We start from the raw sequence: 27992 nt of genomic DNA, 5'->3' as shown, positions 1-27992 counted from the left end.
GTACTTTTTTATAATATTTATTTTTGTCTTTACATAATGCATATTGTTTCACACTTTCCTTGAGAGAATTCAATCTTTCAGCTTTCAATTTTCTCATGTGTACAAAATAAATCCTTTTAGTCAAAATACATAGCTAATTTTCAGTAGCAGACAAATGAGAAATAGTGGCAGCATAATTACACTAGGTCAAGGTTTACAAATAATTCACAGAATGTGCTTCAAGGTAGTATTTATTATACATTACTGTCAAAGAGTAGCTATTGTTGGTATTGGTAGAGACAGAAACAGAAAGACCTTTATCTTTGACATTATTAACTGTAGCTGTGCACGTGCTTACACTGACATATTTTCTCCATCATTTCCTCAGTCTGCTGAAGTTCTCCAGAGATAATCTTCACTTTGATATCACTATTCAAGCTCACAGATGGTGATGGTAGAGCCAACTCCAGACCAGAAGCGGAAACTGGGGAAAAGAGGTCCCTCGAAATGTGTGTGAACACAACATATTTCCTGAGCCTGATTATGGGAGACTCTGTAGAACGCCAGTAAACCTTCCTGCTGGTCCACGTAAACCCCGATGCGTCTGGCTTTGGGTCCTGTCAGTGCAGTTTCTTTACCGGCATGCCACATAAAGAAAGCTTTACCGGACCAGTACAGGCTCCATGACTGCGTATTGTGTCCCAATCGAGCACTGTCATTAGCTGCAGAACGCGCCATGTCTCTGTACGCGACACCAACAGTCACCTGAAAAAGGCCAATGGATTGGTGTGACGCTCAAAAGAGAATTCATCTGTCACAGGGGTCAGTGTTACCACCTAAATATTCGTTTACGAATCCTACTGTGTATTTTAAGATTGTGCAGTTACCGTACCCTCTGCCCGGTCCACTCCACTTCCCAGTAGTAGGGGCTTCCAGCCAACGGCTCAACACACATCACCTGCCTCCAGAACATGAAGCGCTCCGGCTTCTCTGGGTAATTCTGGTTCTCGGCACAGAGAGTCGCCTTGCGACTTGCATCAGACAGACGGATTTGACGGTAAGCACTGTTGGGATCAAGTTTAGGCTCAATGCGGACTAAAAAAAAGAATGAAAAATGAAGATTGATATAAAGATATGTAAATATATATAAATTCACATTCATTAAGCATTAATGCCCGGTTTCACAGACAAGGCTTAAGTCTAGTCTCGGACTAAAAGGAATGTGTGACCTGTCGTAACTGAATATATCCTATCCAGAAATATGTAAAAATTTACCAGTAATGTATTCTGCTAAAGGCATTTTCATAAAAGCGACATAAATATCTTAATTCAACTAAGGCATAGTCCTTGTTTAAGGTAAGCCATGTCTTTGAAACCGGGCCCAAGTTTCCTAAGCTTACATTTAAGCATTTCCTCTCTGGTTTTGGGTGCTGGATTCAACACACAACAGACAGCTGATCCTTCCACTGTAAAGATGCAGAAAACATGTTTAAACTATGATAAAAATAACAATAACAGAGATATGACAAAGTTTCAAGAGTTGCCATATGCAGAATCTAAACCAAACACCATCTGATCGCTTCTTTAGACTTTTAAAGAGGTCATATGAAGCAATTGGTTGTTTTCCCTGTAGCTTTGGTGTGTTACAAGATGTTCATGCATATATCAGACACATAAAGTGCAAAAACTAAGTCTTAAACCAAATGTTCTCTTTAAAAGTTTAGGCTCACACCTTCCTGAAACGCCTAATTTAAAAACGCCCCCACAAATCTGTGTGAGAAGCACCACCCAAATGTATTTGCAAAGAAAGAAGGCGTAACTGTTCTTGCTGTAGTGTTGTTGTTGTCACCGTTAAAAAATGGAGACGCTGTGTGTTTTATTGCAAAAGAAACAATACTTTGTTGGGTATTCCAAAAGAGGACACGGTTATTAATCAGTTGTGTCTTTCGAAAGAAAACACGGTTATTTATCAGTAGTAAAGATTTATTTACAACACAGTACAACTCCAAAACCTAGTGTGTGCAGCACATTAACACTTTACCGATCTGTTAGGCACTGCTGAAATCGCACTGGCAAAGTTGATTGATCAGCTTGGAAATCTGCATTTTCTTGATTTCTTATATATGGAATTAGGATTCTCTAACCCAGCGGTTCTCTAACTTTTCGTTGTAATGCCCCACTTGTAAACAATGCATCACTTTGTGGCCCCTCAAATAAAGTCTTCTTATCTTAAACTTAATATCTTTTTAGTTTAATTAAAATTCTAAGTTATACAATGCTGGAATTTTTTTGGTTGGTGGTCTTAATTTTCTGATGTGTGATTGCATAAATGATATGATAAATTTCTGTATTTCATAAATGACACAAAATTTGTGGCCCCCTGGACACCACAGCAAGGCTCAGCGTCTCTCCAGATTCTGCAATTTTGCTGTGTTTTTCTTTCTCATCTCGGATTTGTTCGTGCAGAACAGCTGTGCCTTAACATCGTACACCCTACATGACCTTCTGGATATTGGTTTCCGAATTCCTGGCAGTTTTATCGACAAGATGACTCCTTCCTGAGATCGCCAGAACACCCGAGGCCACTCACTAATGGAAGTGCTTCGAGGCGGCATCGAGATCCTCCTCTGTATTGGACTACATCAATACCATTGATAGTCACAACTCAGAAGGAGATCACCATATACCCAAATCAGAAGCCATGGATGAATAAGGAAGTGCGTCTCCTGTTGAAAGCACGCAACACTGCCTTCAGATCATGTGATGCACAGGCCTATAGTACTTCAATGGCAAATCTGAAGAGGGGCATCAAAAAGGCCAAGCACTGCTACAAGTTGAAGCTAGAGGAGCATTTTTCCAATTCTGACCCTCGACGCATGTGGCAGGGCATCCTTGCCATTATTGATTACAAAATCAACCACTCCACCCCCTCAGCCACAGATGCCGCCTTCCTGAGCGAGCTTAATGACTTTTATGCATGCTTTGAGAGAGACAATAAGGAACCCGCCACCAAGCTCACACCCTCTACTGACCACCCAAACATCACACTAAACTCCACAGATGTTTACACTGCACTAAGCCTGGTCCTGGCACACCTAAAAGACTCTCTACCATCCACACTGGACCCATACCAATTTGCCTACCGTAGCAATAGGAGCACAGATGATGCAGTGTCCATGGCGCTGCACTCCCTGCTAACACACCTGGACAATAAGAACACTTATGCACGCATGCTGTTTGTAGACTTCAGCTCTGCATTCAATACCGTCATCCCTTCCAAGCTAATCATAAAACTTGGAAACCTAGGCATTAACAACTCAACCTGCAATTGGATTATGGATTTCTTGACGAACAGGCCTCAGCTTGTTAGGTAAGGCCACATCTGCTCCACCACCATCACCCTCAACACTGGTGTACCACAGGGCTGCGTACTGAGCCCCTTTCTCTACTCCCTTTTCACACTCGACTGCAGGCCTGTGAACGGATCTAACTCCATCAAGTTTGCAGACGATACAACAGTGATTGGTCTCATCAGCAACAACGATGAGACTGCTTACAGGGTGGAGGTCCGGCACCTGGCCACATGGTGCTCAAACAACAACCTACTCCTTAACACCTCCAAGACAAAGGAGATCATCGTGGACTTCAGGAAGGCGAAAGGAGGCACACACGACCCCATCCACATTAACGGGACGGCTGTTGAACGTGTTTCCAGTTTTAAGTTCCTTGGGACCCATATTTCGGAGGACCTGTCCTGGACCACCAACACCTCATGCCTGGTCAAGAAGGCTCACCAGCGTCTCTTCTTTCTGAGGAGACTGAAGAAGAACCAACTGTCTTCAACTATCCTGGTGAACTTCTATCGCTGCACGATAGAGAGCATCCTAACCAACTGTGTCACAGTCTGGTACGGGAACTGTTCCTTTGCTGAGCGCAAGGCACTATAGCGGGTGGTGAAAACAGCCTAGCGCATCACAGGGAGTACACTCTCTTCCATTGAGGACATCCAGAAGAAACGCTGTCTGCGTCAAGCTCGCAGCATTCTCAAGGACTCCTCTCACCCCGCTCATAGAATGTTTACACTATTGCCTTACGGTAGGTGCTTCAGTTGCCTCCGGTCAAGAACCAGCAGACTAGGAAATAGCTTTTTTCCCCAGAGCTGTTTCATTATTGAACTCTGCCCCCTACTGATTCCACTACCCCTCATAACTTTAACGCTGCTTTACATTGTTTACATTGCACTACAGGGCTGGCATGCATGACTGAACTGTACACACCAGTGCTTCATGTATCTGCTCTACCGGACTCTTTACACACACATAGCATCATTTGCACTCTATACTGCTCACTTGCCCACCAGGAATATTATACTGAATGCTCATTTGCACTAATGGACTACTTTCATAACTGCATTAACTCATCTACTGCACTGTAACTTCAATAACTGCACTAGCTTATCTACTGCACTATTACTCTGTTAACTGCATCTACTCATCTACTGGCACTATAACTTCAATAACTGCATTAACTGCATTAACTCATCTAGTGCACTGTAACTTCAATAACTGCACTAACTCCTCTACTGCACTGTAACTCCATTAACTGCATTAACTCATCTACTGCACTGTAACCTTAATAACCGCATTAACTCATATACTGCACCGTACCTTTAATAACCGCATTGACTCATCTATTGAACTGCAACTTTAATAGCTAATGTCTATAATTAATGCACACTTAAGTCACTTGCACTATTGTATAGTCTAATTGTTATCTGTTCATAACCACCTGTACATTAATGTTCACAGTATATAGCCTTCTGTATATATTGTTCATAGTACATACCGACTGTCATATTTTCATAGAACATTACTTCTGTAAAGTTTTTTTTTCATAGAACATGCCCATGTATGGTATTTTCATAATATTGTATTTTGTATTTATTAACACTGTATGTCCTGCACTTGCTAATTGCACTTCTGGTAAGACCTAAAGTACATTTCGTTACGCTGTACTTGTATATGTGTAATGACAATAAAGTTGAATCTAATCTAATCTAATAAACGAAGGCGGGGGAAGTACGGAGGAGTAAGAGCTAAGCTAAAGCTAACACTAAACCGACTCTCTTTACCCAGCATTTCGGTCACTGATGAACAAACCTTATTAAATTTGACTCAGCATCATTCGCAGCAAGAGACTTTTGAACTGTGATGTTATGATCTTCACGGAAACATGGCTACAGAGCTTCATATCTGACAATGCTATTGAGCTATCGGGACGCCATATGCTCCGGGCGGATAGAACGGCAGATCGCTCCGGTAAGATCAGAGGTCAAAGATTGTGCATTTACAATAACAAAGCTTGGAGATCATCCATTCCCAAATCAGAAGCCATGGATGAGCAAGGAGGTGCAACTCATGTTGAACGCACAAAATAATGCCTTCAGATCAGGTGATGCACAAGCCTACAGCACATCCAGAGATAACCTAAAGAGAGGCATCACAGACGCCAAGCACTGCTAAAAGCTAAAGATAGAGGAGCACTTTTCCAACTCCAACACTTGACGCATGTATCAGGGCATCCAGGCCATCAGTGACTACAAACCCAGCAACCCCACCCCACAGCTGATGTCCTCTTCCTGAACGAGCTTAATGACTCTTATGCTCACTTTGAGAGAGACAATAGAGAAACTGCCACAAGGCTCAAATCCTCAGCTGACCACCCACCATACACACTCTCCCCCATAGATATCTACAACGCACTAAGCCGGATCTGTTCGCACAACGATGCTGGAACAGACAACATCCCTGTACACGTACTCAGAGCAGCTTGCTTTGGTTTTTATAGACATTTTCAATCTTTCTATTGTCCAAGCAACTGTGCCAACATGCTTTAAATCCACCTATATTGTGCCAGTGCCAAAACACTCCAGCAAAAAGTGCCTGTACGTCTAATGCCCTGTAGCACTCAAACCCATTATCATGAAGTGCTTTGAGCGGCTGGTCCTAGAACACCTGAAGGACTCTCTGCCATCCACATTGGACTCATACCAGTTTGCCTACCGCAGCAATAGGAGCACATAGGATGCAGTTTCCATGGAACTCTGTGAGCACTCTGTCCTCACACACTTGGACAATAAGAACACTTATGCACGAATACTGTTTGTTGACTTCAGCTCAGCATTCAATACTGTCATCCCTTCCAATGTAATAGCTTAATTTGGAGACCTGGCCATTTACAACTCCTTATGCAACTGGATTATTAACTTTCTGACCAACAGCCCCCAGCATTTTCGATAGGGCTCTGTCTGCTTCGCCACTATCACACTCAACACTGGTGTACCACAGGACTGTGTGCTAAGCCCCTTCCACTACTCCCTCTTCACCTCCGACTTCGCAATAGAGAGCATCCTGACCAACTGTGTCACAGTATGGTATGGGAGCTGCTGTGATGCAGAGCGCAAGGCACAGGGATTCCACTTCCAGCCATTGAGGATATCCAGATGAAATGCTGTCTGCGTAGAGCTCGCAGCATTCTTAAGGACTCCTCTCATCCCACCCACAGACTGTTTTCTCTCTTGTCCTCCGGCAGGCGTTTCGGGTGCCTACGGACCAGGACCAGTAGACTGAAGAACAGGATTTTCCCCCAGAGCTGTCTCCTTATTGAGCTTTGCCCCTCGCTGATCCTACTGCCCTCATATACCGCTTCACTCTCCTATCCACCCTCACTGCACACCTGGCTAAATTTTGTTATTTGCACTACTGGACTGTTCAGTGCTCTACTGGACTGTCTACACATAACATATATGTTTATTTGCACTACCAGTATGCTCATTTGCTCTAGTTTTGTCGAGATACCAAACTTCGGTAGCAGTCGGTACTAAATGTGACTATCCTTGCATTTCCCACTATCATTTTGACCGCTTTTAAACAGATTATGAAAGACCTTTGATTGGCCATTGTGTTTCCAAGCTCATCTGATATGTCTTACCGAGCGCTTGCGCAACCAAACCCGGAAGCATGTGAAATGATCATTTTACACGCGTGAAATGCAAGTATCGTCACATTTAGTACCGACTGGTACCGAAGTTTGGTATTGTGACAACACTAATTTGCGCTGCTCATTTGCACTGCCGACTGCTCTTTACATTACCACTGTTTACAAATGCATCTTTGCACTCCGGTACTTTAACTAAACATGCAATAACTTCTTTCACTGCACTGTTAATAAGTCCATAATGTACTTGCACTACACTATATCCATTGCACTACTATTATAACTGCTATAACTTATCATTGTATATCCTAATGGTAGACACTAGCAACCGGTAGAAATTTCTCAACCGATAGAGATTTTGGACAATCATCTCTATCGCTGTAGAGATCACATGACGTTGCACGTAACTACACATACTGCATATTCACTTCGACAATGGATGAACCTGTAACAACAGGCGAGTAACCTGTAACAAAACAAATGATGAGGTGGTGTGGAACTGGTTTGGTTATAGAAAATGAGACATAGGCAGAAAAAAGTGACAAATTAGCAACACGGCTGTGAAATAAAACTTCCGCATGCTTGTCAGATAGGAATCATGTATGTGAGCTCATTTTACTGGAGAAAGATCAAAGTTTTACCAGATGAACAATGCAATGAGCTGCATGCATATTTGTTTAAACAACGATGACAGATGATTCCTTTACAAGAAGTCCGACGTTAACAATGGGGAATACATTCATATTTTCTGATTTGTTATGTTTGTGCACTAAAAGTGCTAATGGATGTTATATATTGCGGATGTTCTGCATCGAGAATTTTGCAGTGCGAGTCATAATACAGGTATGATGAGCTTTTATCAATGTACATGTTTGGATTTGCGTTCTCGCAAATTATTATATTACTGCTGCTAGAGAATTTTAATTTATGAAATAAGGTTCGGATATCAACAAAAAAAACGTTTTAATCATATATTGAGGTTTAATAAAGTTCTTGAATAAAAGAATGGATATAATGAGCTTAAATGTAGGTTTAATTAAAGAATGGATAAGCTTAAACCAAAATTACGCTTGTCCCGTCCTTGTGAATCAGTTGAGCAGTGGAACAGACTTCACACACTTTATATTAATAACTACCTCAAGTAAGTAAAGAACATTAATCATACTAACTCACAGTAAAGAGTATGTTAATTTTATTTTTCTGAAATAAACTAGCATATCGATGTGTATCGTTATTGTGATATAAAATTGCTTCTATCGCAAAGAAGATTTTGGCTATATCGCCCACCCCTATAATATAACCATCTATTAATTTCTTGTTTATAGTAATAGCCACCTGTATATTATGTTCTTTGTAGATACTGTACCCATCTGTAAACTACTTCTACAATACAGTTTTTTCCTGCACTTATGCAACCACTGCATATCCTGCACTGGCTGCTATTGCACTTCTGGTTACACATCTTTAGAATTATAAGTAAGTTTTACTTCAAAATAATATTGCATATAGGAATTTATAGTATGCTTAATTGTTGACCTATTTCTCTCTCCTTTATCTTAAATGTGTGATTCTCAGCTTTAACGACTGTGTGTGTGTGTGCTTGTGTGTTTAATTGCGTGTCTGTGCATGCCCGTGTGTCTGTGTGTGTGCGTTTGTGTGTGTGCATTTTGTGTTTGTGGGGTGTTAGAATCGTTGTGTGTGTGTGTGTGTGTGTGTGTGTGTCTGTTTTCGAAGTTTCCACCTTTTCTGTTCTTACTTTTATAACTTTAAATGTTCTGCCTATAGTCAATATGTTTCATGTAAAGCTGCTTTGCAACAATGAAAATTTTAAAAAGTGCTATATAAATAAAGTTGGCTTGACTTGACAAAACTAAATTTTGTTGCCCTGTACTTGTACATGTGTAATGACAATAAAGTTGAATCTAATCTATCTAATCTTGGGGCCTCCAGTTTGAGAACCACTGCTCTAACCCAACCCAAAATCATTTACCTTCGTTTGCAGAGGAACAGTTCTGCTTCTTGTGTTGTACTTTTGAATGCTGAGTAGAAGAAAGTCTGACTTTCGGTCTTGTAGAGTCAGACTTTATTTCTATATCGGAAAGGGAATCAGATAAAAAATTAAAAAGGAAAGCATATTAAGGATCTGGGCTGTTGAGTTTATAGTACAGTAACACTGCAGCAAGGCTGAGGAGGAGAAGCAGAGCTTGCCTGTGTTTTGTAAAGACTGTTGTGAGTTGCTGGTAATGACATCTCCATCAGTTGCTGTTTGCGCCAGAGCAGCCACATCATTCACTAAGATGATACAGGATTGTCAACAGACAACGTTATTTATCACTACCACATCTTTTTGTCATGTGAAATGGCTACGTAAATCAGTGTGTGTCAGTAGCTTAATTGGTATCAGCAGATTCTGTCGCCATCTTTAAGAATTGGCTGAAAACACATCTCTACTGTCTACACCTGAGTGATCATTTCTGATTTCTATATCTTTTCTACAATATTTAAAAAAAAGCATGCTTAGATAAACTAAACTTGGCTATGTACACTGTAGTAGGCTTGTGAGACATGTTTTTATTGCTCTTATGCTTTTTGTTGTCCTAATGTTTGACCCAATTGCTTCCATTGTTAACCCAACTTGTAAGTCGCTTTGGATAAAAGCGTCTGCTAAATGACTAAATATAAATGTAAAATGTAATGGTAGAGCATTGGTTAGCAGCAGAAAGGCAATGGGTCTGATTCCCAGGGAACACAAAGTAGTTAATTGGTGTTCAGACAGAAATGGGAGTAAATGAGACTTTCCATATTTGGGTGAACTACTACTTTAACATTGGAAAAAAAGAATGTGAAGAAAGAGTTTGAATAATGTTCATGGTTTTGCTGCAAGTGAAAAAACACACGCCATAACAGAACTCACCAACTCGAAAGATACTGGCAAGGCTAGTTTTGGTGAGATCATCAAGTCTCTGTCTGTAAACCTCTAGAGCTGATCTGACCCCAGATATCACCGGCTCTGGAGTCCAGATCTTCATCGTGCTGCTGTCGGTCTGCGCTGAAGAATCCATGGCCGCGATTGACTGAAGAATGTACACGTATCGATCATTACATTGATACAATTGATTTGATACAATTACTACCATGCGACCTGTTGCCTCCTCCCATCAAACACAAATAAGATATCTTCATTTGAATCATTTAAAGAAAATAATTTATATACAATATTAATAATTCATAAATATAAAAATGTACATACACATGTAAATATTTCTTAAAGACTACATAACTAGGGATTTTTAAGGTCCTACTTTGGTTTATGGAGTGTCCAACAACAAGTTAATGTACATAGAAACTGTAAAAAAACACTATTTCATAATAATAGGCAGTTATTCTAACTTTACTTCTTGACTGACTCTCAAATGATTGATTCCGTGATTAATCTGTCTAATCCCCTCCATTCCGCTACCCTATTCTGATGTGATTGGTTAGATGGTCTAGTCTGCTGTGATTGGTTTACTAGACTGCTTAATTTCAAACACTGCAACATTACACACTGCTTAAAATTAAATTTTCATGATCTCTTTAAATATATACAAACACATGTGTGCATGTATGAAGATTAGCATTTACAGTACACACATATATTAGCCTTTGTAAACAAATAATTTTATTTTGCGTACGATTAGTCATGACCATAGCCGTTGAAATACAGAGTTTAGACACTCGATCTCGCCGCCATGTGGTCACATGGTTCATGGAGCACTCAATAGTTCCAAACAAATCCGAGCGGTCAAACAATTTGAATGCATTTTAGCGGAACATACAACAGCAACTATTCTTGCATAAAATTTGCTAAACATTTAGTACATTGTGTACACTGATTACTACGTTGACTACATTAATTTCAGCATTTTGTCCGGTTACTAATACGAATGTAAAATCTATGAATATGTCCGCCAAATTGTTTAAGTATATGCCGTTTTTTCACCAACTGAACAGCAAATGCGTTCGGCAGACAAATTAATGGGCATTAATGCAGTGTTTGGAACAATTGGAACTACACTCCATGACACGAGTTACTTCTGCATTCCATTCTTCCAAGGGATGTCATAACTCTGTTTTTCAGCGGCTCTGGCCATGACTAATCTTTGTACAGCCCTACATCAAAGTGTGTCTGGAGTAAAAAATTAAGGCACTTGCATTGAAGAAGCTAGCAGGATCGTGAATGGCTTCCAGCCTCCGCAGCTCTTCTTGTTTGATTTGCAGTTGGGTGATCTCTTGCTGTAGTCTGTAGCTTTGGGCATCTATGCGGCAAGAAGAAGAATTCTCATGGGCCTGAAGGAGTTCAAGCACCTGAGCGCAGCTGAGCTCAATGCTTTTCAAGACATCGGTGAAGAACGTCTGACTGTCCATCATCAACTTCTGAATGGTGCTCTACACGTGACGTCATAAGTCAGTAAACACACATTCTCAAGCTATGTGGATATCCTTCCCATTTACTGAAGTGAATACTGTAATACTGATCTTACCTTGTGTGTCTGGGAAACTTGAAGAAGGCTCTGAATGATCCTCTCTCTGTCTGCAATGCTCTTCTGTATCTTAGCATTCAACTCTTGCTGTAGAAACACAAAGACAAAATCAAACATTATCAATAGATGAATGAGGTTGTAGTAGAGTAGGCGGGGCGAGACCGTGGTTCGAGTCCGGTGAGTAATTGTGAATTAGCGCCAGCTGTGCGCACACTGGGCTTGAATCACGTAGGAGATATGGAGCATACAAAAGGAACGAGCGACCGGACCGTCGAAGAGAGAGGACCGGGCCCGAACTTGTGTTATATTTGTATTTATGTTTTGTTATTTATGTTATTTCGCCGGCGGTCGTCCGTGAGGGGCCGCCGTCTGTTATTATTTATATTAAAACTTTGTGTTTAGTGTCTGCCGGTTCCCGACTCCGTTCTCCCCTTTTTGGAGATGTATTACAGAGGCTTATTGTTGGACTTGTTAAGGTTAAATGATCTTTTCCTAATATTGAACCTCATACAAAATTACACCTTACAATGGTGCACTGCGATTGAAAATGGGGGAGGGTAAAAGAAAACACAGCACATTCAGATAAGTGACATGAACAGTATTATGTTCAGCTGATCGAATGTTATTTACGCTTTGTCCTCCCTACTGTATATCTTAGCAACCACAAGGGCATTTCAATCTATAGTCCACATGACGTATAACAATTAAGGAATTATTCTAAGGAGCGAAAGATGTCTAAGACATAACAATGGCGGGTTTTTATAAAAGCACCAACGTACCTGAACCCTTTCTCTGTCTTCACCTGCTCGGACCACCTGATGACCTTTGTGTTCATGAAGGCTACACTCATCACAAATATCTTTTTTCTCGTCACAGCAGTACAGTTCCAACAGCTGCTGATGCAGTGGACACAAGCGGGGTGAGCTGGAGGGTAGAGTGGGATACAGCGCAGCCTGAGATGCGTCAGAGGAGGGCAGCTGAGACAACGAAGTGATCGACTGACTCAAAGAAGTGTCTGGACTCTCATGCCCACCCAGTCTCAGTTTCTCCATAGCCTCCATAAGAACGTTGCTTCTGGCCAGAACAGGTCTTGGGTCGAACCGCTGTCGGCACTGAGGACACTCGTAAAAGCCTGCAGATGCTGTCTGATCCCAATGCCTCTGGACACACAAGAGACAGTAGCTGTGTCCGCAGGGAAGTGTTGCAGGATCTTTCAATGTTTCCAAGCATATGGGACAAGCAAATGTCTCTGGAGCCCAGGCAGATGAAGCCATGATTTCCGAAGACTTCTGGAAAAAGAACGATTCTGAGTATTTGGTGCACAGGATGACTTTATAGTATCAGTCACACTACCTTTTAAACCTTTAATGGGTGTGGTTAAACTAAACTGGTACTGCGGGTTCTTTGGATGGTTGAAGATTCACACCTTAAAAACCAAAAGCTTTCCATGGACAAAATGATACAGGTAGAAAAGTATTCAAGGAAGGCTGACATACCAGTCTGACTGGTGAAAGACTGGAATCTTCTTATGCGTGACTGCACATCTAACACGCTGGCCTGTATGTTCCATTCCATTTTCTACCGCTTATCCGAACTACCTCGGGTCACGGGGGCCTGTATGTTGTTTGTTTTTTTATATTGCTTAAACTTTGTCCATATGGTTTAATTTCTCTTAAAAATTGTTCACAACTTGGCTTAGCTTTAGTCCATTTTTTAAAGTAAAATACAAAGTTGTGCCAGAAAAGAATTATTATTATTTTAGAATCAATGCTTTCTTGAACCAAAATAAAAATGGCATCATTAAGTTCAATTTGAATTAAAGTTGTAAATTAATCTAGAACAAACATTAGAGATGCCAATCCATTTTTTTTAATATAATCATAAAAAAGATGTCCCACAAATTATTTTATAACTCAACAAAAGTAGGAAGAATTCTCCATATCTAATTTGAAACATTCAAATAATGCCTTAACAGGATTAATTCTGTGTGATATGTTAATGGATAGCTCTCTAACTTTATTATTTATGAAAAAATTATTATATTATATTAAAATTTTCCACTTGATATTTCCAATATATTGTTGAATATGGAATAACATTTAACTCCAAGACATTTCTAACATATCACTGCATTTGTCAATATAAAGTAGTACGTAACAATGATACAACTTTACTTGATAATGCACCAATGATAATAGCATAATCTTTGGGTTTCACAGGGAACCTAAATTTATTAAGGAATTCTACATCCTAAATACGTAGGCCGACCCGGCCAGACCTTTTTCAGGAATAGGGTTTAGAACACAAAGTTATATTGGGAGGAAGAAGTTAATATTGTATATATAATAAGTCTATGAATAATGACAGATAAAGCGTCAGTAGTATACCCTGCACACAGATAGTTTAAGAAATGAGATCATTTGGAAATGGCTGAGATTCTATCTTTCTATCTTCTGAGATTCTATCTTTTGATTTATCAGAAGGATTTTTACACCTTATATATGAAGGATTGTGTTCTTACCTTTTAGTTTATTATGCATTAATATAACTAGAGAACATTTAACAGTTCTTCAGATTTCCCTCATTAAGACGGAAAACAATAATCACAATTACAAAGTTCACATTATAAAATATCTTTTTAGGGTCAATTCTATGAGGTAATTTTGGGTGCAAAACAACGGAGCGCCTGTGAGAGTGGAATTTGTAGTTGTAGAGTTTAGTCACATGTGTGTATCAGTACATTTGAAGTTGCATACTTGTAGATTTTTTTACTCTCCCGCAAACCCAACACAACACTTACACCTTCTTGAATCCTTGAGTGCAAGTGCAGAAATCCAATTCTACAAACTACGAATCTCTTGCACTCACAGTTTTTGCTACAATTGCTGCAATAAATATGGTGCAAAACATGTTCACACACCTGCACCAAAGATGTGCGTTCACAGATATGTTTGCACATTGGCAAATTTATGCAATGAGATTTGAATGCTTGTAAATTATTTTCTCACAAATTAAAGGTTTACTTCTTGGACAACTACCACAAACACAAGAACTTAACTACCACTGCTTGAATCTGCATCTGCGAGTGCCTGACACAAGTTTGCACACTCTCTCATTTTGCACCACATTTCTTTGTTATACATGTAGCAAAAGTGATTTTATCACTAATATCACACGTAATAGAGTACATTGGTTTAGTTTAAATAAGTACCCTGGTCAGCTACGTTGACAATCCCTTATGACAATTAACCATGGTTTTACTACAGTAAAAAACAAATGGTTAGTGTAGTAAAAGCATGTCTACAACAAAATAACTAAAACAAGGGGTTTAAAGGGGCCCCGTCGCTCATCCTCTTATGCTCCCGATTTCCTCCGTGAGATATGCGGGGCAGGTGTGCGCACAGCTGATTCAAACTATCACTCACGCCACCGGGCCCGCCTCATGGCTCTCGTCCCACCTTCCTCACCACACAGACAAATAACTGATCAGTAGTTCTCCAGGTCCCGTCCTATTCACGTAAAGATGCAGGGATCTTACAGGACAAAGCTCCTGTCGTATTCCGAGGTCTGCTGAGTGAAACGCTGGCAACATTACTGGTGTGTTGTTGTAATCAATCAAAGACAATACATTGGGCAAAAATGCAGGATTTGGCCACATTGTCACTTTCAAATCCTCCGGACCCAAATGTAGACACTGCGGAGTCATAGAGAGTGCGTGTAATTTACCAACACGTTTTGCTGACTAAATGGCCAGCAAAAAGGCTTTTTTAAAAGAAACCCACTTAATCTCAGCTGATTTTAGTGGTTCAAATGGAAAAAGACAGAGATTTTCGAGAACAATATTAAGGCAGATTTAGTCGACGTGCTCCTTTTAAAAAAGCACCCACCTATTTATAAATAACCAATAGATCCACCGTCTATGAGACCTCTGTACACCGATAACGTGGCCACATACACCGTTATAGTGGAATATGATCAACCCATCGTCAATAAGCTTTGCAGAAATTCCAGAAGTAGTTAATGAGGCATCTGGGAACTTATTTGATTTTTGTCACACCATTTGTCATACCGAGAAGAGTTTCCATCTATTCTTATATAGCGCTTTAGTCAACGGAGCGAGAGCATTAACCGTGTCTCTGACTCCCTTCGAACAGGCCAAAAATCTAGTGTCGTTCCCAATGATTGTTTGGTTGGCCAAGAAGGAAAATTCATTTTTAAGTATAGGATCATTAGGTTAAAATTCCACATGTAATTTATTTCTGTTTTACCATACTCACACACACACACACAAATATATTATCTATTTTTTATTTACCATGCTGTGAATGTTATTGTATTTGATAGAAAATTAACAGTGACACAATAGGTTTCTGTAAATCCAGGAAATGTTTGTGTAATCCCCATAGAAGATTGTTACAGTTTCTGCATTTCTCCTGTTGCTAAATATGTTAATGATGTTTTTTTTTTCCATTTCTGGCACTATGGTAGTGCTGTCTTGGAGATGTTAGCGTGTCTAAAATAGGATCAGTCACAAACATGAACCCTGCATGATCTAATGTGTTGTCTTTGCTGTCATTCAATTCAATGTAATTTAATGTTATAGAGCGTTTAAATTTGCATTGCATCAAAGCAGCTATAAAACAAAACCAAGATAAACCAAAGTTACACACAAAAAACAATAAAAAAAATCTGATAAATCTTAAAATTAATATGGAAATTGTCATCCATTGCATCACATTTCTTCAAACTTTTTGTGTTTCGTCCATTTTCTTTGCTGCTAAAGAAACTCTTTTGTCTCTTAAAAATCTTCCTGACTACTCCTAAAATTTTGGACCTTAAGAGCTCTTTTACTGGTTAAGATGCTTAGAGCTCCTTCGGGTGATGCACAAGCTTTGGTTATGGGCAGATACCCACCTAACTTATATAAACTTTTTGTCTTTTCCATGCTTAGAGTTTCTCTTAGATTGATCCTGAACCACTTTTAGGCTAAGACTCCTACGTATAAGTTTTTAAGCTAAATTAAGAGCTTTCTTAGAGGATTCTTAGAAGCTTTAAGAATACAGGACCAGGTGTTTCAAAAAATGTATAAATATGTTAAGAACACTGCTTTCAATATAGGTGAATCTGGGTATTCTTGGACATTGAGTAATGTGGGACTGTTAAGCTCCTGCGTGTTTTTTTCCTGTTCTATCAAATATAAGTCAACATGACTTCATGTAGGGATTTCACAGAAAGGGGCGGGCCACTTGTCAATCAAGAAGCTCCCCTGGGAATTGCATGACAGACGACGATGACAGGATTCTGACTGAATTAATGTTAAGTACATTAATGTCAAAAATAACGCAATGTTCCTAATTGTTGTCAAATTATGTTTGTGACATATTCTAGCAACAAAACTTGTATTAAAGTGTTAAAAAAATGTTTAAGCTTTTTTTAATTTAAACATTTTGTTGTTGTCCCACATTAACAAATATGATTGAGAATGTGGTACAGCGTGCTTTGGTTTATCTGGGACAGTCTTCAAACGGGGTAAATATGCATGTATAGACTTTATAAGGTAGAGTTGTGTATTATCCACCTAGCAGTGATAGGAAAAGCTATGTTTCCATATGACAGAGCCTAGGGATGTTATGTATACAGAGAATAGCAACAGAACAAGCACTGAGCCCTGAGGCACACCTGTGTCGAGATGATGGGACTCAAGACACCTCACCTCTCCAAGATACTTTAAATGACCTACCTGAGAGGTAAGACCTGAACCATTGTAGCACCATTCCGGAGACCCCCATAGCCTTGAGGGTGGACAAGAGGATGTGATGGTTAACGGTGTCAAAGGTGGCAGATAGATCCAGTAGGATGAGTTAGAGGAATCATTCCAGTCTCAGGGCTTCAATGACAGAGAGCAGCGCAGTCTCAGTGTAATGACCACTCTTGAAACCAGACTGGTTGCTGTCCAGGAGCTTGTTCTGGGTGAGAAAGGATGAGAGCTGGTTACATACAACACGTTCTAGAGTTTTAGCAACGAAGGTAGTGATACCGGTCTGTAGTTTTCTAACAGTGCAGGATAAAGAGTAGGTTTCTTTAGTAGTGGGTTTCTTCACTCTTTGAAGAGTGTAGGACATGTACCAGTGGTGAGAGACGAGTTGATAATGCTAGTCAGAGAGGGAACAACCGATGCAAAGATGGCCTGGAGGAGATGAGTGGGGATGGGATCTAGGGGGCAGGTAGACGGGTGGTTAGAAGAAATGACCTTGGAAACATCCACTTCAGATAGGAGAGAGAACGAGGGGAGTAATCATGTGTCTAGGGATTAGCCGTGGTCAAGAGGCGGTGGCACAGAGAATTGATTGCGGATGGTGGTCATTTTCTTTACAAAGAACGACGCAAAATCGTTAGCTGCTAAGTTTGATGGAGGTGAGGGGGTAGGCGGGCAAAGAAGAGCAGAAAAGGTTTTAAAGTGAGTACGAGGGTCAGGAGAGTTCTTGATTTTAGCATAGTACTGGGTTTTCGCAGAGGAGACATCTGCAGAGAAGGAAGAGAGAATAGACTGATAGAGGGAGAGGTCAGTAGGTTCTTTTGATTTGCGCCACTTACTCTCAGCAGACCTGAGAGAGGCGCAATGCTCACAGAGAACATCATATAACCAGGGGGCAGAAGGAGATGCACGAGATGGCCTAGATGTAAGAGGGCATAAGATGTCTAAGCAGGAGGTTAGTGTGGAGCAAAAAATGTGGGTGTTAGCATCAAAGAGAGAGAGCTGTTTAAGGGGGGGAGAGTGGCAGAGACTGCAGGGGATAAGTGGGAGGGAGAGAGTGATCGTAGCTTGCATCGGAATGTGACCAGTGGGGAAGCATGTGTAGTGTCTGGACAAGTTAAGTCGAGATCAAGAGTGATGAGGAAATGATCCGACGTGTGCAGCGGGGTGACCTGGGAGTGATGGGTGAAGCAATAGCATGTGTAGATAAGATCAAGTTGATTTCCAGATTTATGGGTTGCTGAAGTGGGGACTCGCTTAAGGTCAAACACAGCAGTCGGGTTGTTGATGTCGGCAGCCTGTGGTTTTTCCAGGTGGATGTTGAAGTCTCCAAGTACAACCAGAGGAGTACCATCCTCAGGGAAGGATGACAGAAGCACATCCAATTCCTCCAAGAAAAGTCCAAGGTGCCCTGGGGGACGATAGATAACTACAACATGTGTTTTAACAGGGTGGATGACAGTGACAGCATGAGACTCAATGGCTGTGTTGTTGCATGAGTGTGCCAGCTGTTTGAATTTCCAGTCGTTAGGAATAAGTAGACCAGTTCCTCCTCCCCTCCCTGATATGCGTGGGCTGTGGGAGAAAGTGTAATTATTGGAGAAGGCAGCCGTGTGGCATTCTCCTCTGGTTTGATCCAGGTTTCAGTAAGTGTTAAAAGAGAAAGACTAGAATGTTTGGCAATAGCTTTGATGAAATCTCCCTTGTTTACAGCAGATTGGCAGTTCCATAAACCAATGGGAAATGTAATAGTTGTGGATGCTGAAAGAGCACGCAGATTGTTAGCATTAGCCATGCGTGGCCTTCTACGCATGGCTTATACTAACAATGTGAAATTATATGTGAAATTAAACTGTGATGTAGAAAAGCTTATTGCATAGTGGAATGAACCATCAAAGACGATAAGGTAAGAGCGGTCCAAACCAACCTTACAAAAGTATGACTTGCAGAAGGTATAGTTAACTAAGAAGGTTTCGGCAAACGCAGTCCAGATTGGTAAAGCTAACCTGGGCTGTCGTAATTGGTTCCCCGCTTAGAGTGTGTGTGTGTGTGAAGATGTCCCACCCATACCATATCAGCGAGCTTCCGCTGGGAAATGACACCGGACAGAATGGTGTCAGACCGGTTATATTAATTAACACTATTAACAGATGTGTTAGTTTTGCTTTTTATATTGAACCAGAGTTGGATAATAAAACAAGCAGATTAACCAGGAGACATTTGCAAGAAGGACTTCAAAGGATGTTTCATAGAAGTGTTTAAGAGGTGTGAGCACACACACACACACACACACAATATCAGTGTATTACACAGAACAGCTTACACGGTCGATGTTGAAATTATAGAAGCTGTTATTTGACCGTTGGTTATCCTAGAATGCGTGCAACTGAATTCTTATTACCAGCTGTAGGAATTTTGACCACCCGTAGCGCGTGCGCGCACAGCGTTTGAAGCCCAATTCATGCGTCCCGCAAATTGAGACCGTGTCACGCATAATCAATGCTTGCTCAAAAAGAAGTTGGTCGCTCTATATCCTCGAGCCCCAGGCAGCCAAACGAAAATTACTTGACAGTTCAGCACGCTACTGTTGCCACACCCACCCAACTGCTGACTAGGTTGTTCCGTTGTTGTCATGACAGCGCGCGCACATGCACACACTGGGAAGGAACTTTTAGGTGCGCGCTCCAATTTGAAAAATGGAGAAAGAGACTGAGTCTGAGCCATTAATTAAAAAGAGAAGGTGTGGGTACAAGAAAGACTGGGAAAATGAATATTTGTGGCTGAAAGGTGTTGAGGGGGATACCGAGAGGGCTATTTGTGACCTTTCCAAAACGTCCTTCTCGATCGGACATGGAGGGGAATACGATGTCAAACGACACAGACTCACGGAGACTGACAAGAAACATGTCCAACAGAATGAGAAATCCAAATCTATGGATGCTTTTCTCCGACCTAAAAACGACTTTCTAGCTGACAAAGTGACTGCTGCAGAGGTGACGAGTGTGTATCACACTGTCCAACACGCTACATCATATCGAGCAGGAGATTGTGGAACAAAGCTAGCCCCTTCTCGTTCCGTGAACCTCTGGAGTTGTGAGTTAAGACTTTTTTTTAACTGTTCCTGTGGTGTTGAGCAACTACAATTGCTGTTAATCCTATAATTTTATATTATAATTTATTTAAAGTGAATAAATTGTAATGAAAAATAAATCAAATTAAATATCTAAAGTAAATCGTAAGTGGAAGTGCATTTGTCAATTCATTGAATATTCAAAATATTATGAATCTTTATTTTAAAAAAATACACATTGGTTGGCCTATTCATTAGCATACATCAGCAATTACACCTGGTTGGTTAGAATAGGTAATATTATTAAACCATGTAAGGTGGTATGTACTAGAAATGGGTAAACCACTATCAGCGAGTCTGTCCGGGGGGTGGGGGCACCGCCGCGCCAGGCAGTGTCCCACATTGTCCCTCAGAAACATTCCCCTTGTTTCCCCTTGGGCTTATAAGCAGCTGGTCACCCTAGCTGTAGGACTGTAGTTTAGCGCAAAGCTCAGTTAAATGTGTACAATCTCTGATAAGCGAATACTACTCCAGCAGCTCTTCAACTTCTCTAACGAAGGCCTCGCCTATTTTTGGCGTATTCCTTTGGGCTGAGGTTATTAAAAGCACTCGGAATAGTGACATCATGTACCAGGACTGTAGTATGATTCCAGCCGTTCTCTGTTGTCCTTGAAAGCGAATTCTGTTAAAGACAAAATCTCGCTTTGCACTGAACTTTGAGCTTTATCATTGTGGAGGTATTATTTATGTTCTAACAGCAACATTACTGTTAAACTTCTGGTTCCTTTCGAACACTAAGTTTCTTTCTGTGTTTTGGATTACACTTAAAATCAAATCAGAAATAGGTTGGATTTTGTGAGAGAGTTCTTCTGCAGATTTGGGAGCACAAGAACTAGACACAAAGGCATCCAGCTTTTGAACTCATTTATTTTAGAATCTACAAGCCTTTATATAGGTACCAAAACTCATCTGGGTGGTTTCGAATGTCCAGGGGTCACAGAATGACCATATAAGGTTTAGCAGATAAGACAAAGAATGTTTAGCATAGAAAGAATCTCCCCACATAGCCAGAGGGAAACCCTTCCTCCAACTATCTAGTCAGGAATGTATTCAGTGAGTTTAACAACTTCACAATTCATTTGTTTAGAGGCTTTGTATTCATTAAATTAAATCTAACAATTACACATTTACTAAAGGTTAAAAAATGCGAACGCTGGGGCCTTTAACAGAGCAGGTCCAAGTACCTTTTGTGAAATAAGAATTGAAATGTGAATTGCTATAGCCTAGTCAGAATGACTGACCATTACGAAAATAGATTGTTTTGGAAAACATAGTAAAATCATGTTTTTTATTACTATTGGCAAAACCATATTTTACGAACGCAGTTGTTTTAAATATGTTTTTTGAAAGAAAGAAAAAACGTTCGGGATGATCCACGCGGACCTTTTCGCTTGCGCGTTAGGCCTACTGCAGCAATTGTAGCAAAAACTGTGAGCACACGAGTTTCTTAGTTTGTGATTTATAAAATTGGATTTGTGCACTTGCACTGAAGGATTCAAGAAGGTGTGAGTGTTGTGTTGTGTTTGCGATTTCAAATATTGACTTCAAAAGTACTCGTGTGGCTAACCTCTACAAATTCCACTCTCACAGGCGCTCAGTTGTTTAGCACCAAAAATACCATACCAATTCATTTAAGTCTGTGATCAAACAAAAATGTTTTCTGTTTGTTTATACGGTATCAGTGGTGGTCAGTTTTTATATAGATGATCGAGTCATGTGTACTTACTCAGTAAATTCCGTCGTGACAAAGTGAAAAACTTGTAGTAGCTTTGCTAACACTCGTTTACGAAAGTAGTGGAACATGACATATATGATTAATTAAACGAATTGGCCTAATGAATCGATTCTTTCAACGAATCAGTTCTTCTAAGTGAAGCGGTTCTATTCAGCGAATGAATCGATTGAACATGATGAATCGGAATGCTGCATCGAACTTTTACAACCACGCAAAGATAGAAGTGTCTGTACACTTGTCTGTGCTATTTTGTAAACTAAAAATAACATTTTTGTGTATACTTCTCAGAAACGTTATACTTCTGTTCTGAATACACAAAAGTAGCATACACTTAGGCCTACAAAATAAAAGTTGGCCAATTTATACGTTTACAAGTTTCTACACAAATTATATTTCTACTAAATATACAGTAGGATGCTGTGCAAAAGTATTGATTGTAAATGTAAACTGATATACTGACAAACTACAGCAAACGATTTTAATAACTGGCTTAAAACCATTTTCTGGGTTTAAAATATTAACTAAGACTAAATAAGACTTTTGCACAGAACTGTAGGCTATAGGCCTATGTATCAAATTACAGTAATGAATTCTAACAGTTTGAAAAAGTTTGGGTTTAGGGGGTACCTATATAGGCCATAATAAGATCTGTTTGTATCCTATGTGTGTACTTGTACAATTTGTGAAAATCAGTTTGAGTTTTAAATGTTAATATGTTAATAAATGTCTTCACAGAGACGTGTGTGTATGTGTTTGTCCAGCAGGTGGCAGCAGACGCCGGTTCATCAGTCACAGAAACACACAGAAGAAGAGGCAGATGAAGTCTCTCGCGTCATCCCTTGCTATTTTTTCCTCGGCTCTCGGCTGGTTTGTGTTGTCCTGTGAAGGTGAGGAAACTGTGTTTGTCTGTTGTTGCGATTTATTGCACGCAGATTCATAGTAGCTGCGAGTTTAGATGTTTGTTCATATGTCAGTGGGATATAAAACAAACAGTCCACGTAAAAAGTTTTTTTGACAGTTATATGTTGAAATCATTATTCACTTGTCAGTTTTGTATAAATGAATGTGTACAGTCAGTCGTATTTTTACGGGTTTCAATTAATAAATGTAGAAAAGGCAAGATGTCATTTTGCATTGTCAAGACTACAAAACAATAGTAAACGTGTAACAGTCAGCTGTACTCCTTCCTTGTGTTCCTGTAGCTCACTAGGTAGTGCACTGCGCTATCAACGCAAAGACCTCGGGTTTTATCCAAGAGAACACTATATGCACTGTAAATTACTGTAGTCTCTCACATTTAATCGAGCTAGAGTGCGGGTTTGCTTTAATGTGGTTATCATCATAATCTGTCATAAAAATATAACTTACCAATTTGTTAACTATACCAGATTTAGAATTGACTGTAAAGGAGTAGTTCACCTTCAAAATGCCCGCTTGTCATTTCAAACCTTTATAAATGTCTTTCTTCCGCAGAACACAAAAGACGTTTTTTTGAAGAATGTTGTTGACAGCCCCCCATTCACTTGCATTGGTTACAACATAAGTTCTGTTACCAACATTTTTCTAAATCTCTTTATTTTAGTTCTGCAGAAAAAAAGAAATTCATATTGGATTGAAATGACAAGAGGGTGTGTAAATGATGACAGAATTTTCTTTTTGAAGGTGAACTACAACTGTTTAATCAGACACTATCACATATTTGGGATAAGGAATGGTTCATGTTGTTTAACTGACTCTGATACTTTTTCCACAGGATGTTTAGAGCTTTTCAAATGAAGAACTCAGTAAATCTGCTCCGGATCCACAGGTTGTTGCTGCTTACGCTGAGAGACTCTGCACGTGAACGGACAGTCACTTCATTGCAACTTTATGATATTCGCAGATATACCAGCTTTCAAACCTCACCCACCTCTATTCAAAACTTCTCTACACTTTCCAGGAGACTCTCGGCTATTTCGGATACTTTCAAGGTTGTTCATCCATCGAATACAATTCTGATATATCTTCCCACTCAGTTTCTGTTAGGTGATATTGTTTATAGGTTTCTTAGCAGAGCGAACAAAGCAAAGACTTTTTTGCTTTTGTGTACATCCCTGTTAGCACCTCTTTCTGTTCTAGCCTGGAGCAAATGCATGTTGCCTTTAAATGTCGTAACAAAACATAAAAAACAAAGCAAAGGAGACATCCTAAGCATATCTAACACAGATGCGGTGCTGTCAGTGGGACATTTTGAAAGAGAAGCCAGATCAGTGACTGCAGTCCAAAGCAGTGGGCTCCACACAGATGCACACCGGTGGAACGCGTCAGACATGTGTTTGTCCGCAGGAAATGAGGCGCGATGCAAGCGCTCCATGCGACCCAATGCTGCTCTGTACGAACGTGGAGAAAAGAGCTGGGCGGCAGTGCTGGTGTGTTTGTGTGTTGTGAGCGGGCAGCCCGCCTTGCTCTTCACTCTCAGATCTGCAAAGTTAAAAGGAAGACACAAGGGAGATGTGAGGTACGCCCACATGTCCAGCATTCAAGCTCATCTCTCACGGTAGAGTAGACTGTGTATGTTGTGAGTTGCCCTTCCTTGAAATTCATGAACTACGATTGTATTCAGTTTTGCAGGGGGCAAGAACGATGCCTTGGACAGAACTGTTGTTGATACAGCCCTTCGAGAAGCTTGTGAGGAGCTGGGAATCCACATTACGGAAGATCAAGTGTGGGGCGTTCTTAAACCACTGCGTGACACGGTCAGATTGAGGACAATTTTTTCTGCAATTAATTTTATGTGGACCTATTGCACCTATGAAACTAACACATATTGAAGCAGGCACTGAATTACTCACAAGGACAATAGAGTAGACAGCAAATAAATGAGCACCTTTACATGGGATCTTAGGAAATCGGTTATTAGTCAGTGCATGTCTTAAATAACACCCTGGAGTGCCAATACACACAGTAAAATAAAACAAGCTCACAGAGAAATTGTACATTTACTTCTGGAAAAGTTGAAATGGTTCATTGAAACAATCCAACACTTCCACAGTCAGCGAATGAAGCCTCTGTCCAAAAAAATCTAAAGGCTGAGACAACAAGATAGTACGACCCTAAAATAACACATTTTGACAACATAAAAAAATGTAAAACACGTAAATTGTATGAGCTCCACACAAATTCTTGAATGGTGAATGGATATTCAATGAGTAGAGTCAAAAAGTATAATCTGGCTAATCATATTGGATTCTTGTCCCTATGCCTTTAGGTTCAGCATCTTTAGGTTAAAAATGGACTCAGAGTGAACTAGGACTCTGTATGTTTTTTATTTATTATTAAAATATTATTTTTTAATGTATATATTGACGACCTGATCATATAGTAATTCTGAATATGTTCATCAGTTGGTAGCTGTTGAGTATATTCAGTAATAATGATGCAAAAACTTTTTGTGTCCCCTTATCTAAACTTAATCGTGTAGATCTTTCTTACCCGTAACAAATTATTATGTACTGCACACAAGTCACTTAGGGGCTGTGTCCACTGAGGTACTTTTATGTGGCTGTAAACGCCCGCAAGTTGAGCATTTTTCAACTCTGAGCTCACGGTCGAACGCTGGCGCTAATCATGGGAAAAGCGCATAGCAAAAAGAAAACTCGTATTTCCATTGGAAACAATTAAAAAAACACGCCGTACGCCTGCAGAAATGCCTTTGTGGCCATTTGTGGAATGTTTACACATCACCTAGCCTTTTGATAATTTACAAATGTATCACAATGGACTTAAAACTGAACATTATTGTCAAGTGTAATTGAAAAGATTTCTTTCAGTGTTTTTTTGACTAAAGGTAACTTTGGCAAGAATCAAATATAATTATAAATCAGAAATCTTGGGATAAACCAGGCTTTGTTGAAAGGCACAGATTTTTTTATTTTGATAGCATGAACATAATCTGTACTCTTTGAATATGTCTTTTGATAATAATAATATCATTGATAGAATTCGGCATAAACCAAGTTTCCTCAGTAGACAACTGTATTGCCAGTGTTGATGGAAGATAACACTGAACTTAGGGCTGCACAATTAATCGTATTTTAATCGCGATAATGATCATTGCTTCCCACAATTAATTGAGCATGATTGTTTGTGATATTAATGTTTTAAAATGAAAAACTCCCGATAAGGTCGGTAAATCATTGCGAAGCTTGTACATTTTAAACTGCCAATTTACAGGAAGTACAAAACACTACATTTTTTCACTGCATTTCCAATATGTTAGGACATTTTTGCAAACAAACAGACCACCATGAAGGGTGACCAATGATTTACAAAAAAAGAACAAGAATTTTAAAATGGAGCACCAAGGTTTCATTCAGAAGGTCACAAAATGTTCATTTTTGTGGTGATGGTGTTTAAGAAGTTCGATGCCAGCAGATTATAACATATTCATTGGCTGTAAAGTATAGGCCTCATAAACATGCTGAAGTGAAATTAAAAACCAAAGTTTCGAACTTGCAAAATAACCTTTTTTATTAATCGTGATTAAAATTCTAGGCAACGTAACCATGATTATTGTATGATCCATAATTGTGCAACCCTAACTGAATTGCAATCATATGTTAGTTTAAACACATATTTGTTACATGATATTCACTCCACAGTTTCTTAAAAAAAATGATGTACATGTTAAGAACCGAACAAGAATGTTTATGTTTTAAAATACCTTATTTTATTATAAAGGAAATTTGTTGTACTTCTCCAGTTAAATGCATATATTTATAATTATAATATCACTTTTTTGTCCATTTGCAGTCTGGAATGATGATTGCGCCTGTACTAGCCAATCTTGGAGCACTGGAAGCACTGTCATTTAAACCCAATCCAAGTGAGGTAAATGCAGTCCATTAATACACAGAACATTGTAATACACTGTGTACTGGAATATTTATCTGGACCATCTATACATTGAATACGACATCCATTTGTCATGGCATTGTTTCCTCAACATCAAATTAAACATTACCTTTTTCAATTGAATTCAATTCAGTTTTATTCATATAGAAACACATAGAGAATGTTAAACACAGAACCAAGTGCATGGTGTTTCTGGAACAAGCAAAATCATTCTAATAAAGCAATGTTAACAGAGTTTACCTAACCTCTAAACTAATCTAATATCCGCATAAGAATAATTACCTATTATTATGACATAATCCTTTTACACCTTCTATGTAAAGAAACTTGTCGATGGACACTCCATAAACCAAACTAGGACCGTAAAAATCATATGCTACTTACTCTTTAAACAGGTTTTAATATGTTTATTTATATTAATAGGTTTTCACACTCGGTTATTAAAAAACATGCTATTTTTCACCTATTATGGTAGCATCAGTCTTCAAAATGTCAAGTCAATTATTAAACTCCCAGGACTCTGTGTTGTCCATTTCCACACGCGATTTGTTTGTGAACACCAAAATGAAGTCCAAATGTGTTTTTGGTAGCTGCACAGATGGGTTACAGGGTTTAGTAATGCTTTCCTTTTTTGTTGTTGTTTTTATAGGTGGAGGAGATTTTTACCCTTACACTTGAGCATTTATGTCAACCACAAAACCGAGGCTACACTCATTTCCGCACCGGCGACCGTTATGGCTACACGCTCCCCGTGTTTCACAGTCCCAAGTATCGAGTGTGGGGTCTTACGGCGGTGGTTGTGGATCACACGCTTAAACTCATCGTGTCTCCAAGGCAAGAGTTGGACCACAGTTTGGTCCGGTAGCACTTTCTAAAGTACAACCTAGAGTATTTTCTTTTTCAAATCAGTTTTTTGATATTCTGTTTTAACTTTGCAACTTTTACCTCTACTGCTATCATAATAAAACCTGATGAAATTTT

General features: G+C 39.6%; 2 protein-coding genes across 7 annotated transcripts; one reads left to right on the top strand and one right to left on the bottom strand.

The window, feature by feature from the left end:
- Nucleotide 1: 1 nt before the first annotated feature.
- Nucleotides 2-22247, bottom strand: ftr86 (finTRIM family, member 86). Its single transcript, XM_056757521.1, has 10 exons — nt 22110-22247; nt 12278-12787; nt 11499-11585; nt 11170-11403; nt 9890-10049; nt 9184-9267; nt 8966-9064; nt 1380-1445; nt 872-1074; nt 2-744 (listed from the first exon to the last, which is right to left on the bottom strand). The coding sequence occupies exons 2-10, from the start codon at nt 12770-12772 to the stop codon at nt 409-411; spliced, it is 1764 nt and encodes a 587-aa protein (XP_056613499.1). The 5' UTR covers nt 12773-12787; nt 22110-22247; the 3' UTR covers nt 2-408.
- Nucleotides 21387-27992, top strand: nudt8 (nudix (nucleoside diphosphate linked moiety X)-type motif 8). 6 transcript variants are annotated; one of them, XM_056757524.1, is made up of 6 exons: nt 21387-21436; nt 22880-23005; nt 24324-24615; nt 24721-24853; nt 26910-26987; nt 27661-27992. In XM_056757524.1, the coding sequence occupies exons 2-6, from the start codon at nt 22936-22938 to the stop codon at nt 27874-27876; spliced, it is 789 nt and encodes a 262-aa protein (XP_056613502.1). In that variant the 5' UTR covers nt 21387-21436; nt 22880-22935; the 3' UTR covers nt 27877-27992. The 6 variants fall into 6 exon arrangements, with proteins under 6 accessions (XP_056613502.1, XP_056613503.1, XP_056613505.1 ...); XM_056757525.1 differs by having other exon boundaries at nt 21389-21436; nt 24444-24615; XM_056757527.1 differs by lacking the exon at nt 21387-21436 and adding an exon at nt 23872-24088 and having other exon boundaries at nt 22895-23005; nt 24444-24615.

The sequence above is a fragment of the Triplophysa dalaica genome, chromosome 9 (genome assembly GCF_015846415.1).
Source record: "Triplophysa dalaica isolate WHDGS20190420 chromosome 9, ASM1584641v1, whole genome shotgun sequence".
NCBI lineage: Eukaryota > Metazoa > Chordata > Actinopteri > Cypriniformes > Nemacheilidae > Triplophysa > Triplophysa dalaica.
This window is presented reverse-complemented; position numbering and strand designations above follow the sequence as displayed.

Excerpts from the sequence above, each read along its gene's own strand:
- nudt8 (XM_056757522.1), top strand. The coding sequence starts at position 23,873 with ATGTTTAGAGCTTTTCAAATGAAGAACTCAGTAAATCTGCTCCGGATC. Across the intron at positions 24,616-24,720 it reads AGACACAAGGGAGATGTGAG|TTTTGCAGGGGGCAAGAACG; the intron begins GTACGCCCACAT and ends GATTGTATTCAG. Across the intron at positions 26,988-27,660 it reads TTAAACCCAATCCAAGTGAG|GTGGAGGAGATTTTTACCCT; the intron begins GTAAATGCAGTC and ends TTGTTTTTATAG.
- ftr86 (XM_056757521.1), bottom strand. The coding sequence starts at position 12,772 with ATGGCTTCATCTGCCTGGGCTCCAGAGACATTTGCTTGTCCCATATGC. Across the intron at positions 9,065-9,183 it reads ACAGTCTTTACAAAACACAG|AAATAAAGTCTGACTCTACA; the intron begins GCAAGCTCTGCT and ends TTTCCGATATAG. Across the intron at positions 1,075-1,379 it reads CAGAGAGGAAATGCTTAAAT|TCCGCATTGAGCCTAAACTT; the intron begins GTAAGCTTAGGA and ends TCTTTTTTTTAG.